The sequence below is a fragment of the Sesamum indicum genome, linkage group LG10 (assembly GCF_000512975.1).
Source record: "Sesamum indicum cultivar Zhongzhi No. 13 linkage group LG10, S_indicum_v1.0, whole genome shotgun sequence".
Lineage (NCBI taxonomy): Eukaryota > Viridiplantae > Streptophyta > Magnoliopsida > Lamiales > Pedaliaceae > Sesamum > Sesamum indicum.
In genome coordinates, this window is record NC_026154.1 from 10,107,427 (window position 1) to 10,121,092 (window position 13,666).

General features: G+C 35.3%; 1 protein-coding gene across 1 annotated transcript; it reads left to right on the forward strand.

Moving 5' to 3' along the window:
• Nucleotides 6,684–13,572, forward strand: LOC105172290 (phospholipid-transporting ATPase 1). The gene is made up of 7 exons (XM_011093673.2): nt 6,684–9,020; nt 9,176–9,479; nt 10,036–10,735; nt 10,838–10,961; nt 11,095–11,314; nt 11,776–12,234; nt 12,934–13,572. The coding sequence occupies exons 1-7, from the start codon at nt 7,370–7,372 to the stop codon at nt 13,154–13,156; spliced, it is 3,681 nt and encodes a 1,226-aa protein (XP_011091975.1). The 5' UTR covers nt 6,684–7,369; the 3' UTR covers nt 13,157–13,572.

A 13,666-nucleotide genomic window follows, 5' to 3' on the forward strand; every position in this document is an offset into this window, starting at 1 on the left:
ATATATATATATATAATATATATAGATGAAATCAAGTGTCAGAATAAACATTTCATATTCGTAAGTTCTTACTTCATATTTTAGTTTTTTAAGCTGTTCCAGAAAGGAGGTTTGCGAAATTGTTGTTTGGTAAGTTCTGATTGGTTTGTCTTATCATAAAAGTGAATTTATTTAACCCGACAACAATCAGATAGTAGAGACAAACTTCACAATAAGAACAATGAAATCAGGCTTCAAATTTATTCAAGATTCATATATTCTCAACATTTAGAAGGACCATTTTGGCTTTATAACACAATTGATGTTGGGTATCATTCTCCAGGAACATGCCTAGATTAAACCTATCAAACTATTACAGAATAGGAAATGGGTCTGAACCCTTAAATACAAACATTTTACGAAATACTAACAAGTTACAAGTTTTTACAAAATAATAACAAATCCAAAATAAAAGAAATACAACAGTTAAAGATTTACAGAACAACAAAGAAAATAAGGCTCAGAAAAAACCAAATTTGAGGATCGGGACCCAAAAGGCTACTAAGGCCAGCAACCCAAACACTCGGTTGCTTGATCACCCTTAAGCCACTAAAGCTGGCCACAAAGGTTTTTAGACTCAGCCACTAAGGCTAGTTAACCACGAATACAAAAGCACAAGATCAACCATAAAGGTTTCCAACCTAGAGCCACAAAAGTTGTGCCAAAAAGGCTTTAGAACTTTAGAATTTTCAGAAGGAAGAAGACGAAGACAGGAGAAGTCAGATTTTCATCTGAAAGGTCAGAGGCCAGAGAACAGTATTTAAAGGGGCTGACGTAAGAAAACGAGGGAGAAGGCGGTGGGAGGAAACCTAAAATGAATAGGGGGAAAAAGAGGCAAGAGAGAAAATCGAGAGGAAAGAGTTGAGGTTTAACAGAGAAGGGTCAAATCAGGTAGACGGGTTAGGTGGATGGGCATCAACAATTGGGCCAAGCAGATAAATTAGGGACCAGCCATCCAGGAAGGATGGGCTGGGCCTTAGTGGATTTAGGCCATCAATTTTTCACAGTCTCCATCTTGGACCAAATCCAAGGGGACGGATCTTAGGTTATCATCATAGTCTATCCATCAGGGCCCTTAGAAGGAAAACCTACAAGACAGAAAACAAGACAAATATGCAGGGAAAGGAATTTTAAGTCAAGTTAAGTATGCGAAGACAATTTTTGAAATTTTTCTCCAGGAAGACATTTAGTGCCCATATCAGCTGGATTATCTTCAAAACTAATTTTTTCAAGGTTAATAATTTCTTTTTCCAACAATGTCTCTGATGAAAAGGTATCTAACATCAATATGTTTTGTTCTATCACGCAAAACTAAATTTTTACACAATTGGATACCAGACTGGCTATCTGAGAGAATAGTTAATTTTTGTTTTAGAAAACCGATTTCCTTTAGTAAACCTTCAAGCCAAATGGCTTCTTTAAAATCTTCAATTGTGGCAACATATTCAGCTTCAGTAGTGAAAAGTGCAATAATGTGTTGTAATTATGATTACCAACTAATGCATACTCTACATAGAGTAAACATATAAGAAGTAGTGGATTTTCTACTGTCTCTATTATTAGTATAATTAGAATCCACATAACCAGCTAAACTTGCACCTTCAGAGGATTTAGAAAATTTTATATTGAACCATTCAAGTATCTCAGAAGCCATTTAAGAGCCTTCCAATGAGGAAGACCTGGAGTAACCATATATCTACTCAAACAACTTACAGTATAAGCAATATCAGGTTTAGTATTACCCATGAGGTACATAAACAAATCCAATTGCATTTGAATAAGGAACATTTTCCATTCGTTCTTTTTCAGAACTTGTTTTTGGACTTTGATTTTTGCAGAATTGAAAATGGATAACCAAAGGAACATAAGTGGGTTTTCAATTAGTTATAGAAAATTTTTCGAGCACAGATTTCACATAAAATTTTTGGTTTAGAAAAATGGTAGAACTTTTTGTATCCCTTTCAATAGACATACCTAGATTTTCTTGGCATTACCAAGATCTTTCATTTTAAAATTTTAACATAAATTGTTTTGAAAGCTTTCGATCATGCTTATGTCAGGACTAGTAATCAACATATCATCTATATAATGAACTAGAAATATAAGAGCATGATTATCATATTTGAAGTACAGACAAGGATCATAAAACACTTGTTTAAAACTTTAAAGAATGCATGAAGAGATCAAATTTCTTATTTCATTAGGAGACTGTTTTAATCCACAAAACGATTTTTAAGTAAGCACACATGATTAGGATTTTACTTATCAACAAAACTACAAGGTTGACTCATGTAAATTTGTTCTTCTAAATCACTGTGTAAGAATGCAGTTTCAACATCCATTTATTTTAGCTCCGAATCAAATTGTGTAACAAGAGCAAGAACAATACGCACAATAGTATATTTCACAACAAGATAAAATACTTTAGTATAGTCAATACCTTCGTTTTTAGTAAAACCTTTTGCAACCAATCTTGTTTTAAAGAGAGATGTATCATTTTCTTGTTTAATTTTAAAGATCCACTTATAGTCAACAATAGAGGCATATTTAGGTTTTGGGACAAGAATTCAGGTTTTATTCTTATGCAGGGATTTAATTTCTTCATTCACAGCTTCTATCTATTTTTTAGAATCAACAGATTTTGAAGCTTCATCATAAGTTGAAGGTTCAAAACTTTCAGAATTCAAAGCTAGATGAAAATCTCTAAACTTAGAAGGAATCCTAGGTTCTCTTTGTTCTCTATCTCTAGCAAGAAAATATTGATTTTCACTTGGATTATTTTTTTCAATATTTTTTAAGACTCCATTATCAGTGATTTCTGAGGGTTCATTTTCGGGATTTCTTTCTTCTCTATTCTCTTCCTCTTGTTGGTTGGCCTCTATTGTTTTCTCTACCTTATTAAAGGTGCTTTCTATATTATAGTCTTCATTTTTTTTAGCAGTCAAGCATGAAAATTCAAATTCATTAAAACCAACATCCCTACTAACTATTACTTTAAAACCTGGCTGACTCCTAAGCCAAAGCAAATATGCTTTTGTTCCATTAGGGTAACCAATAAAAATATATTTTTGGGAACGAGGATCAAGTTTATCACATTTGTTAAATCAAAAGCCGAACATCCAAAAATGTGAAGTAAAGAAGATCAACATTATTATTGGTCCAAACACATTCAGGCAATTTATAAAGCAAGGGCACCAAAAAGGTGATATGTTAATCAAATATGAAGATGTTAATAGTGCTTCACCACAGAAAGACTTAGGCAATCCAGAACCAATCAACAAATATTTAACTTTATTTAGTAAAGTTCTATTCATTCTTTTAGCAACAATTCTGTTGTGGAGTATAAGGAGTAGTTCTATGCCTTTTATTATCAAATTCTTACAAAGCAGAAAACTGTTAGTTACAAAATTCCAGGCCGTTGTTTGTCCTTAAAACTTTTAATTTTCTTCCATTTGTTTTTCAACCAAAACTTTCCAGTTTTTGAATTTTTCAAATACTTTATATTTTTGTCCCGTTAAGAAAACAAGAACTTTTTTAGAGAAATATTATCAATAATAGACAAAAACTATTTATCCCCACCATGAGTTTCTAAATTTGCAGGCTATCTACATACACATAATCAAGAATGCAGGTAGAAGATGTGGGTTTTAGGGAAGGTGATGAAGGAAATCATAGAAACTCGTATCATCAAGTTTTTCATTCAAGATGCTATTTTAGTGTAATAATTCAAGACCTTTTAAGCTGATATAGCCTAACCTTTTATGTCATAACTCAGTTTTGCTAGCTTTTAAAACGGATGCAACAAAATAAACATATTTTACAGTACAAACATATAATTTCTTTTTCTTTTAGCCTTAAAGATGGTAAGGGAACCCCTCATTATTTTCATTATACCCTTATCCTATCTTCCTTCAAGCCCTTCTTCGTCAAGTGCAGAACAAGAGATCAAATTATGGGCTAAATCAGGAACATATCTTACATTTTTCAAGGTTATTTTAGAACCATTTTCAAGTGTCATGCAGACATCACCAAATCCATGCACATCACATAATTTCTCATTTGCCATATAAACAGAACCTATTTTTTCAAACTTATAATTTGAAAAGATTTCTCCAAATGGGGTCATATATGAAAGGTACAACCAGAATCAGTAAGTCATTCATTCATATTCAAAGAGGACTTAACATAATTAACATGAGAAGTCATATATACTTCATCAGAATTTTTCTCAGACACTATGGTAGATTCCTTTGAATTATTTTTCTTAGGCTTGGTACAATCTTGAATGAAAAGCCCTCTTTCACCACAATTATAACATCTATTATCCTTCTTTTCATATGTCTTATGTTGATTACGCTTTTCTTCTCTATATTTAGGTCTAGACTTACTTTTTTCCCTACTTCTACTTCTACTCTTATTATGTCTTCTCAATTTATAATCAAAGTTTCTATTCTTGGTTCTTCCTCTAACAAAAACTTTACTTCATATTGATTTTGATTAGGTTTAATTGTCTTAAGATCCATTTCTTTACTCTTAAGACCACTAATTATAGTTTCCAGGTTCACATTATCCCTACCATACTTAATAACAGCTTTAACATCTCCATGTGATTCAGGAATAGTATTTAACAAAATAATAGGAGAATAGTCATCAATATTGTGATCACCTGTTAACTTAATATCTTGAATTAACTTAGTAAAATCATCAAGATTTATTTCAATGTTTTTAGATAGGTCAAGTTTATATCTAAAAATTTTTTCTAATAAAAATAATTTACTAGGAAGAGAAGTTTCAGTGTAAAGTTTTTCATGTTTATCCCAAAGTTCCTTAGTGGGATTTTATTTACCTATTTTTCTAATTACAGAACCAGATAAATTAAGAATAATTGAAAAGTAAGCACACTCATCATTTTCAAGCTTTTTATAATCAGGACATTATTAGCATATTTACCATCAACAGCTTTAAAAACTTTTTGCTGTATTAAAATTTCTTTCATTTTTTGTTGTCATATTGAAAAATCAGACTTACCATAAAAATGTTGCAAATTATAGCCAGCCATATCAACAGAAATAATCACTAAAGCACAAAATAAAAAGCAAGCAAAAAAAATTATCAGAGTAACAGAATACCAGCAGAGAAAAGGGTGCCTTAGCTATTCTTGAAACTAGATACTCGCAGCCATTAGGGCTCGGCCAGGTGAGGGAAATAACAAGAGTTTGGTTTAGGTCAGAAGAAAAGAAATTTAACATAATTGAAATAATAGAAAAGAATGAACACACCAGGCGATAGTGGCTTTGATACCACTATTGGGTATCAATCTCCAAAAACACGCCCATATTAAACCTATCAAATTATTATAGAACAGGAAATGAGTTTAAAACCCTTAAATATAGATATTTTATAGACTAAGTTACAGATTTTTACAAAATAATAACAGATCTAAAACAAAAGAAATACAACAGTTAAAGATTTACAGAACAACAAAGACAATAAAGCTAAAAAAATCAGATCCAAGGATCGGGATCGAAAAGGCCACTAAGGCCAGCAACCCAAATATTCAGTTGCTTGATCTCCTTTAAGCCTTTGAGGCTAGCCACTAAGGCTAGTTAACCACGGCCACTAAGGCTAGTTAACCACGGCCACAAAAGCACAAGATCAACAACAGAGGTTTACCAACTTAGGGCCACAAAGGCTTTAGATATTTAGGGATTTTAGAAGGAAGAAGAAGAAGACAGGGAAAGTCAGATTTTCGTCTGAAAGGCTAGAAGCTAGAGAACCAGTATTTAAAGGGGCCAACCATTTAATGGTCGGAGTCAGAAAACGAGGGAGAATGCGGTGGGAGGAAACCCAAAAGATTGAGAATGGGGAGAAAAGACTCGAGAGAGAGAATCGAGGGAATGTTTAGGGTTTGACAGAGAAAGGGAAGGGGCGGATAGATATAAGGTCAAACTAGGTAGATGGCTTGGGCTGATGGGCTGGGCCAGATAGATAGACATCGTTAATTGGGCCAAGCATTAGGGACCAACCATCCAGAATGGATGAACTAGACTTCAATGAATTTGGGTCATTAATTTTTCACAGTTTATCGTACTAAAAATGAACAAAGAGCAAATGAACTTCTTATCTAAACACTTGGGAGAGGGAATTAATCTTTTTTTTTCCTTTTGATTTCTTTTTTTGTTTTTTAAAGTCATTTATCATTTCACAAGGGTAAAATACTATCCACCCTATTAAATCAATCATCTCAGAAATCTTACATGTCATAAAGTCTATCCAAGCATCATCACTTCCTCGTGATCTTATGTGTATTGTATCACATAATATTTGCCTTTATATAATTAGATTAAATATAGTTACCGTGTAATAGATTTAAATTCGATAACACCGTATCAAAATTAGAATTTCCGTCTATTTATTACAGTCTTGCCATGCACAGTATTCACAATTCTAGTAGCAGCCGGTGGACGTGTTTTGTGCTTCTAGAAATAAATACCTTTGACAAAAGTAATAAAAGAACAACTACCACTGCTGGACTTCTCCTCTCTCTCTCTCTCACACAGACACACAGTTCTTCATTTAATAATGATGATTAACAAAATGGGATTTGAATTCCATTTGCAGAATAGTTCAAAGACAGAATTCAATGCTAAAATCCAAAACTTGGTTGATCCCTTGTCGCCTCCTATTACGACTCCTCACTGCTTTCTTTTCTTTCCGAGTTTCTTGCAACCTTCTCCTTCTTTTTCCTGTTGCAAGAAAAAAAATGCCTTTGACCTTTCAAATTCCTGTCTCTTTTCTTACATATATTTCTCAGATGGTGATAAATGCGTCGGTTTCCAATCACATCGAACTAAATACACGCCGCCCTGTGGAAAACTCTGCTGCTTTTCTTTTTCAAACGATTGCTTTCTTTATTGTACAAATTCATAGATGTAAGTTCTAGTTCACCAGCTTAATCAACGCTATAGTTTGTAGCTTTAGCCATATATAACTTTATTCTTCTACTTCATTGTTCATCAAGATTATTCTTTTGTGCTTCTCGTCTTTTATTTTGGAGAATATTATAGAAAGGAAGGGAAGTGATTGTTCTTGGATTTATGAATCTTTTTTAAGGTTATTATTGAGGTGGGAACGGTGTTATTCCATTTGGGTTGTGATTTCGGCTGGAATTGTCGTCCGGCGTGGTATTGCATTTGTGGTTTTTGGTGATTTTTGGTTAAAGCATTTGGCTCTTGTATAAATTTGTTCAGCTGTGGCGATTTTGGGTTTTTTTATATGAACTTTGTGCTTTTTGTTTGTGAACTGTTGAATTGTGTTTGATCTTGAGATCATGACTTCACAACAGCGGCCTTTGTTGATTCCGTCGCCTCGCACCCCAGGTCAAGAAGAGCTTCCTTATACTCCTGTTCCTGGTGATAGTTTGATACCCATTTCCTCTTACCCCAAACCTACTTCTGGAATGGATTCAAATTCCCAAATTGAAATTAATGAGAACTCTTATCAAGTTCCTGGTTTTGTGAGGAATTCCTCATCACATCGAAGTATTTCCTCAATTCAGTCTAAGACCTCTAGTGGCCACTCTGTGAGGGAGGTGAACCTTAGTGAGATGAGCATGAGAACCGTGAGATATGGATCTAGCGGTACTGATTTTGGGGGGGTTAGCACCTCCTATAAAGAGATTAATGATGAAGATGCTAGGTTAGTGTATATAAATGATCCTGGGAGAACAAATGAGAAGTTTGAATTCACTGGGAACTCGATCAGGACTTCGAAGTATTCTGTCTTGACCTTTTTGCCCCGGAATTTGTTTGAACAGTTCCATAGAATTGCCTACATTTACTTTCTTGTGATTGCCATTCTCAATCAGCTTCCCCAGCTGGCTGTTTTCGGCCGGGAAGCTTCAATTTTGCCGTTAGCTTTTGTGCTGTTTGTTACAGCCGTTAAGGATGCCTATGAGGACTATAGGCGGCATCGGTCTGACAAGATTGAGAATAACCGGTTAGCATGGGTTTTGCAAGATGATAAGTTTCAGCAGAAAAAATGGAAGAATATACGTGTTGGAGAGATCATTAAGGTTTATGGAAATGAAACCCTTCCCTGTGACATGGTTTTGCTCTCGACAAGTGACACTACTGGAGTCGCCTATGTACAGACTACCAATTTGGATGGGGAATCAAATTTGAAGACGCGATATGCAAAGCAAGAGACCCAAACGAAAAATCCAGAGAAGGAGAGGATTACAGGGCTGATCAAGTGCGAAAAACCCAATAGGAACATTTATGGTTTCCAGGCAAACATGGATCTTGATGGAAAGCGTATTTCCCTCGGACCTTCTAATGTAATCCTACGTGGTTGTGAACTGAAGAACACTGATTGGGCAATTGGTGTTGCAGTTTATGCAGGCAGAGAGACCAAAGCAATGCTCAACAACTCTGGAGCTCCATCCAAGAGAAGCCGTCTTGAGTCCCGTATGAACAGGGAAATAATTTTCCTTTCAATTTTCCTTGTTACACTGTGTACGATCGTCTGCATATGTCATGGTGTTTGGTTGAGGCGCCACAAGGATGAGTTGGATCTCATGCAATTTTACAGGAAAAAGGACTACTCAGAGCCTGAAGTAGAAAACTACGAATATTATGGTTGGGGCATGGAGATATTCTTTGTGTTCCTCATGTCTGTCATTGTCTTCCAAGTTATGATTCCCATTTCACTGTACATATCCATGGAGCTTGTTCGTGTTGGTCAGGCTTATTTTATGATCCGAGATGACCGGATGCTTGATAAATCCTCCAACTCTAGATTCCAGTGTAGGGCATTGAATATAAATGAAGATTTGGGACAGATAAAATATGTTTTCTCCGACAAAACTGGTACGCTAACCGAGAACAAGATGGAATTTCAGTGTGCGAGCATTGGGGGAATAGACTATAGCAACGGGAAGGACATTACTGACAATGGGCAAGCAGACAACCTGGTTCAAGGTATTATTATGACTCAGATTCTTGTCTTTCTCGCATTCTTTGTGTATTTCTGCGTATTTCTCTTGCTGTAGTTCTTTTTATTCAATGATAAGATTGGTATCATTAGCATACGATATTCTGACCATATTGTTTGTGTTTGTCTTATTTGGTGCCAGCTGATGGGATGGTTTTGAGGCCAAAGATGAAGGTCAAAGTTGATTTGGAGCTTTTCAATTTGTCGAAAAGGAAACACACAGATGAAGGCAGACATATTCATAATTTTTTTGTGGCATTGGCTGCTTGCAACACAATTGTACCTTTAACTATTGATACATCCGATCCTTCTGTTAAACTGATAGAGTATCAAGGAGAGTCTCCTGATGAACAGGCATTGGTCTATGCGGCTGCCGCTTATGGTTTTATGCTTATAGAACGAACATCTGGCCACATAGTTATTGAAATTCAAGGGGAAAGGCAAAGGTAATTGAAAGTTGCTTTCTTCATTCATCTTGAACACATTATTTTGCTTTTCCTCCCATATTATTGCCATCAGTAATCCACTTAATTTTTCTGTAATACAATCTGCGACTGCAACCAGATGCTGTCAGTCATAATTTTGGGAGCTCAATTGCCTTTCCACATGGAAAATTACATATTGATTTAGAATTTTGGATAAACAGTTCTTTCTGTGAAAATGGTTCCTCAACATTATGTTATGAAAACCCAATAAAAATGACAAAAGAGATATCACTAGAATGATCTTTTCATGTCATTGGTGAAATAGTTGATGACAGATGTTCTAGTTGTTATGATAAAACAGACAGAAAGTAGCCTAGTTTTTCCTTCTCTTATTTGAAAATTTGATCTCTTTGCAGAGATCTTCATTCAGTAGTTCCATCATATTTCTATTTTCTTTTTATCTTTGTTGTATGATGTATGATTTTACTTTTCCGTTTCTTTTCCTTTTCTTTTGCTCTTAAAGACATTTTCTGTATTGATATTAATGTTCTTGTGATACATATTGATGGCAGCACAGGTTCAATGTCTTGGGCCTGCACGAGTTCGATAGTGATCGGAAGCGGATGTCTGTTATCTTAGGATGCCCAGATAAGACAGTAAAGGTGTTTGTAAAAGGTGCTGATACGTCCATGTTCAGTGTGATAGACAAATCTTCAAATGCGAACATAGTAAAGGCGACAGAAGCTCATCTCCATTCTTACTCCTCAAAGGGTTTGCGAACACTTGTTATTGGAACTCGAGAACTGAGTGCATCTGAATTCGAACAATGGCAGTCATCTTACGAGTCCGCCAGCACAGCCTTGATGGGAAGAGCAGCTTTGCTTCGAAAAGTTGCCAACAATGTAGAAAACCATCTTAACATATTAGGTGCATCTGGGATTGAGGACAAGTTGCAGGAAGGTGTGCCAGAAGCAATTGAGTCTTTAAGAATGGCTGGTATCAAAGTCTGGGTTTTAACTGGAGACAAGCAAGAAACAGCGATTTCAATCGGCTACTCTTCTAAGCTCTTGACGAGTAGGATGACCCAGATAGTGATAAACAAGAATTCTAAGGAATCATGTAGAAAGAGCTTGGAAGATGCTTTGCTACTGTGTAAGAAGCTTACAACTGTTTCACATGCCACTCATGGAGGTCCCACGGCTGAAGTTAGTCGACTTGCTTTAATCATTGATGGAACAAGCCTTGTTTATATTCTCGATACCGAACTCGAGGAACAGGTAATTGTTTCATATTCTCATTTCTGTCCTTTTTCCCACCTCATAGAAGATATGATATGTGTACAAAGAATACTGAATTAGTCTATATTAATCTTTCTGCAGCTTTTTGAATTAGCAAGCAAATGTGCTGTGGTATTGTGTTGTCGTGTGGCTCCATTACAAAAAGCTGGAATAGTTGCGCTGATAAAGAATAGAACCGAAGACATGACACTTGCCATTGGTGACGGTGCGCAACATTCTATTTTGTTTTAGTAAAAGAGCTAGAAATCTGAAAACAAAGAACAACAAGCAATTAAGATAGTGTGTTGTTGGGTTGAGCTATCAAATGATATTTTTGGTTTTCCTGTATGGCTTTTCAGGAGCAAATGATGTTTCAATGATTCAAAAGGCTGATGTTGGTATTGGAATCAGTGGACAAGAGGGTCGGCAGGCTGTCATGGCATCAGATTTCGCAATGGGTCAGTTCAGATTTCTCGTCCCATTATTGTTGGTACATGGACACTGGAATTATCAACGGATGAGCTACATGATATTATACAACTTCTACAGAAATGCTGTTCTTGTTCTGGTCTTGTTCTGGTGAGTATACTTCCAATGTTTAATCACACGTTCTGTTTTATTGTTTAAAGACTGACAAATGTAGTTTCATAGGCATTTAACCACTGCAATTTCTGGGTCCAAATATTTCTACAAATCATAGTAAGAATGGACGGTCCTTGGTTCTGATGACCCTTAACCAAAACAACATCAAAGCTATGCTGCTATATTATTCTTCATTTTGTGATAAGATGGAAAAATTAAGTTCAGGATTCTCCCTCTTCTGACATGAATTTAATAAGACATGTGGAGTAGGGGAGTGGAGAATCAGAGCATTTAGAGAGCGAAAAACTGGTCAAATTAATAGATTGTTCAATTATTATGGAATTAAATATATGAATGATAATAGAATGGTGTACTGAAACTATTATATCTTAGCTGTAAAGATAAACATGTTTGCTGGAAAATCAGCCTGTTGACTCACAAAACACGCTTATCTTCAGGTATGTGCTCTTCACGAGTTTTACATTGACGACTGCGATCACTGACTGGAGCAGTGTTTTGTATTCAGTAATATACACATCTTTGCCCACAATAGTTGTTGGAATTCTTGATAAGGATTTAAGTAGAACTACACTGCTGAAGTATCCTCAACTTTACGGTGCTGGACAAAGACAAGAAAGCTACAACTCGAAATTATTCTGGGTAACAATATTGGATACATTGTGGCAAAGTATAGCTGCCTTTTTTGTGCCTCTCCTTGCTTATTGGGAAAGCGAAGTTGACGGCTCAAGCATAGGAGATCTTTGGACTGTTGCAGTGGTAATAATGGTTAATATTCATTTAGCCATGGACGTATTCAGATGGTATTGGATAACTCATGCGGCAATCTGGGGATCTATAATTGCAACTTTCATTTGTGTCATGATAATTGATGCTATCCCCGTCCTGCCTGGTTACTGGTAAGCTATTTTGCTTCATTCCCTTATATTGTTGTTCTCAATTGGTGTCTTTTACGTTTTCGTTTTCCTGAGTTTGGCACCTGAATAGCATTTATGTTTCTATCCTAAGTATTGATCACTTTAATGGGATATTTAGAGTTCCATTGTAGCAACATTTATATCGAATAAAAACAGGAAAAGAGGTGCGAGTAGACACTAGATTTCCGACTCCGTTGTTTTCTAGAAAGTATGCGGCGAAAGTTGTGTTTTTCTCTATTTTCGTCTTAAACTCTGGAGCCAGTTATATTGAGTTACCTTGCAGTCGTCTACTTTGAGATTCTTTTGCTATGTACATTCAGAGATGTTCCTACATTCCTACTCTTCTCTCAATGTCTAAAAGTTCTTTTGGTAATAGACGATATACTGAGCATTCGGCTGAGCTTATTTAGAAGATATTATAAGCTCATACATCTTTTTATAAGATGTTAGATCTTATTTTAGAAATAAATTCTTGAAGTGCTCAGATAAAATAAGATGATGGAGTTTATTAAAATGAGAGCAATTTGTTAAAATCTTAACAATAATTTGGGGAACTCCATACTTTATGTGAAAGAACTTATAAGCTTTGATGTCTTATTTTTGAATCTTGTATGCTCTTTTATTGTTTACGGAACACCCTCGTTAGATGTTGTTAAGAATTTATATCCAAAAACCTTGCAGGGCCTTCTTCGAAATTGCTGGTACAAAACTGTTCTGGGTATGCTTGCTCAGCATCACTGTGGGTGCACTTCTTCCCCATTTTGTTGTAAAAGTCATTGTACAGTATTCTTCTCCCAGCGATCTTCAGATTGCAAGAGAGGCAGAGAAATTTCGGAGTCCAAGAGAGTTACGACACACACAAATAGAGATGAACCCCATTTTTTATGATCGTCGACGGACATGACTGTGTATGTCCCTCTCCATTACTCAAGCTTATTTTCTAAAATTTGTGCGATTCTTTAGGCTGCTGCGTCTGTCTTTTCTCAGTGGTGTTTATATTTGTTTCACACAAGAATAGAAATAGTAGTATTTGTGTAGCATTCTTTGCACATATAAAGGCTGTAATTGTACATTATGATGTTTGAATACAGAGGCAATACATGTAAAAAATTACACACAATGAAGAGAATATATAGAAGTTTCATTTTGAATGCTTATAGTTTATGTTGCCACTTTGTTTCAAGTATAAAGTTGTAGTCCCTCCGAGAATCTAGTGAAACATGGCATCTGCTTGGATGTGCTGATTTTGTATTTACTGTATTTGAGGATGTAATTCTGCATTAATAGTTCTATATTGAAGAAAATTAATGTTTGCTTTTATATCGATATGTATTGTAATAATTACATTCTCCTTCATGAGATTTGATGTAATACATGCAGACTTTTTAAGGTTTGAAAAATTGCATGTAGTAAT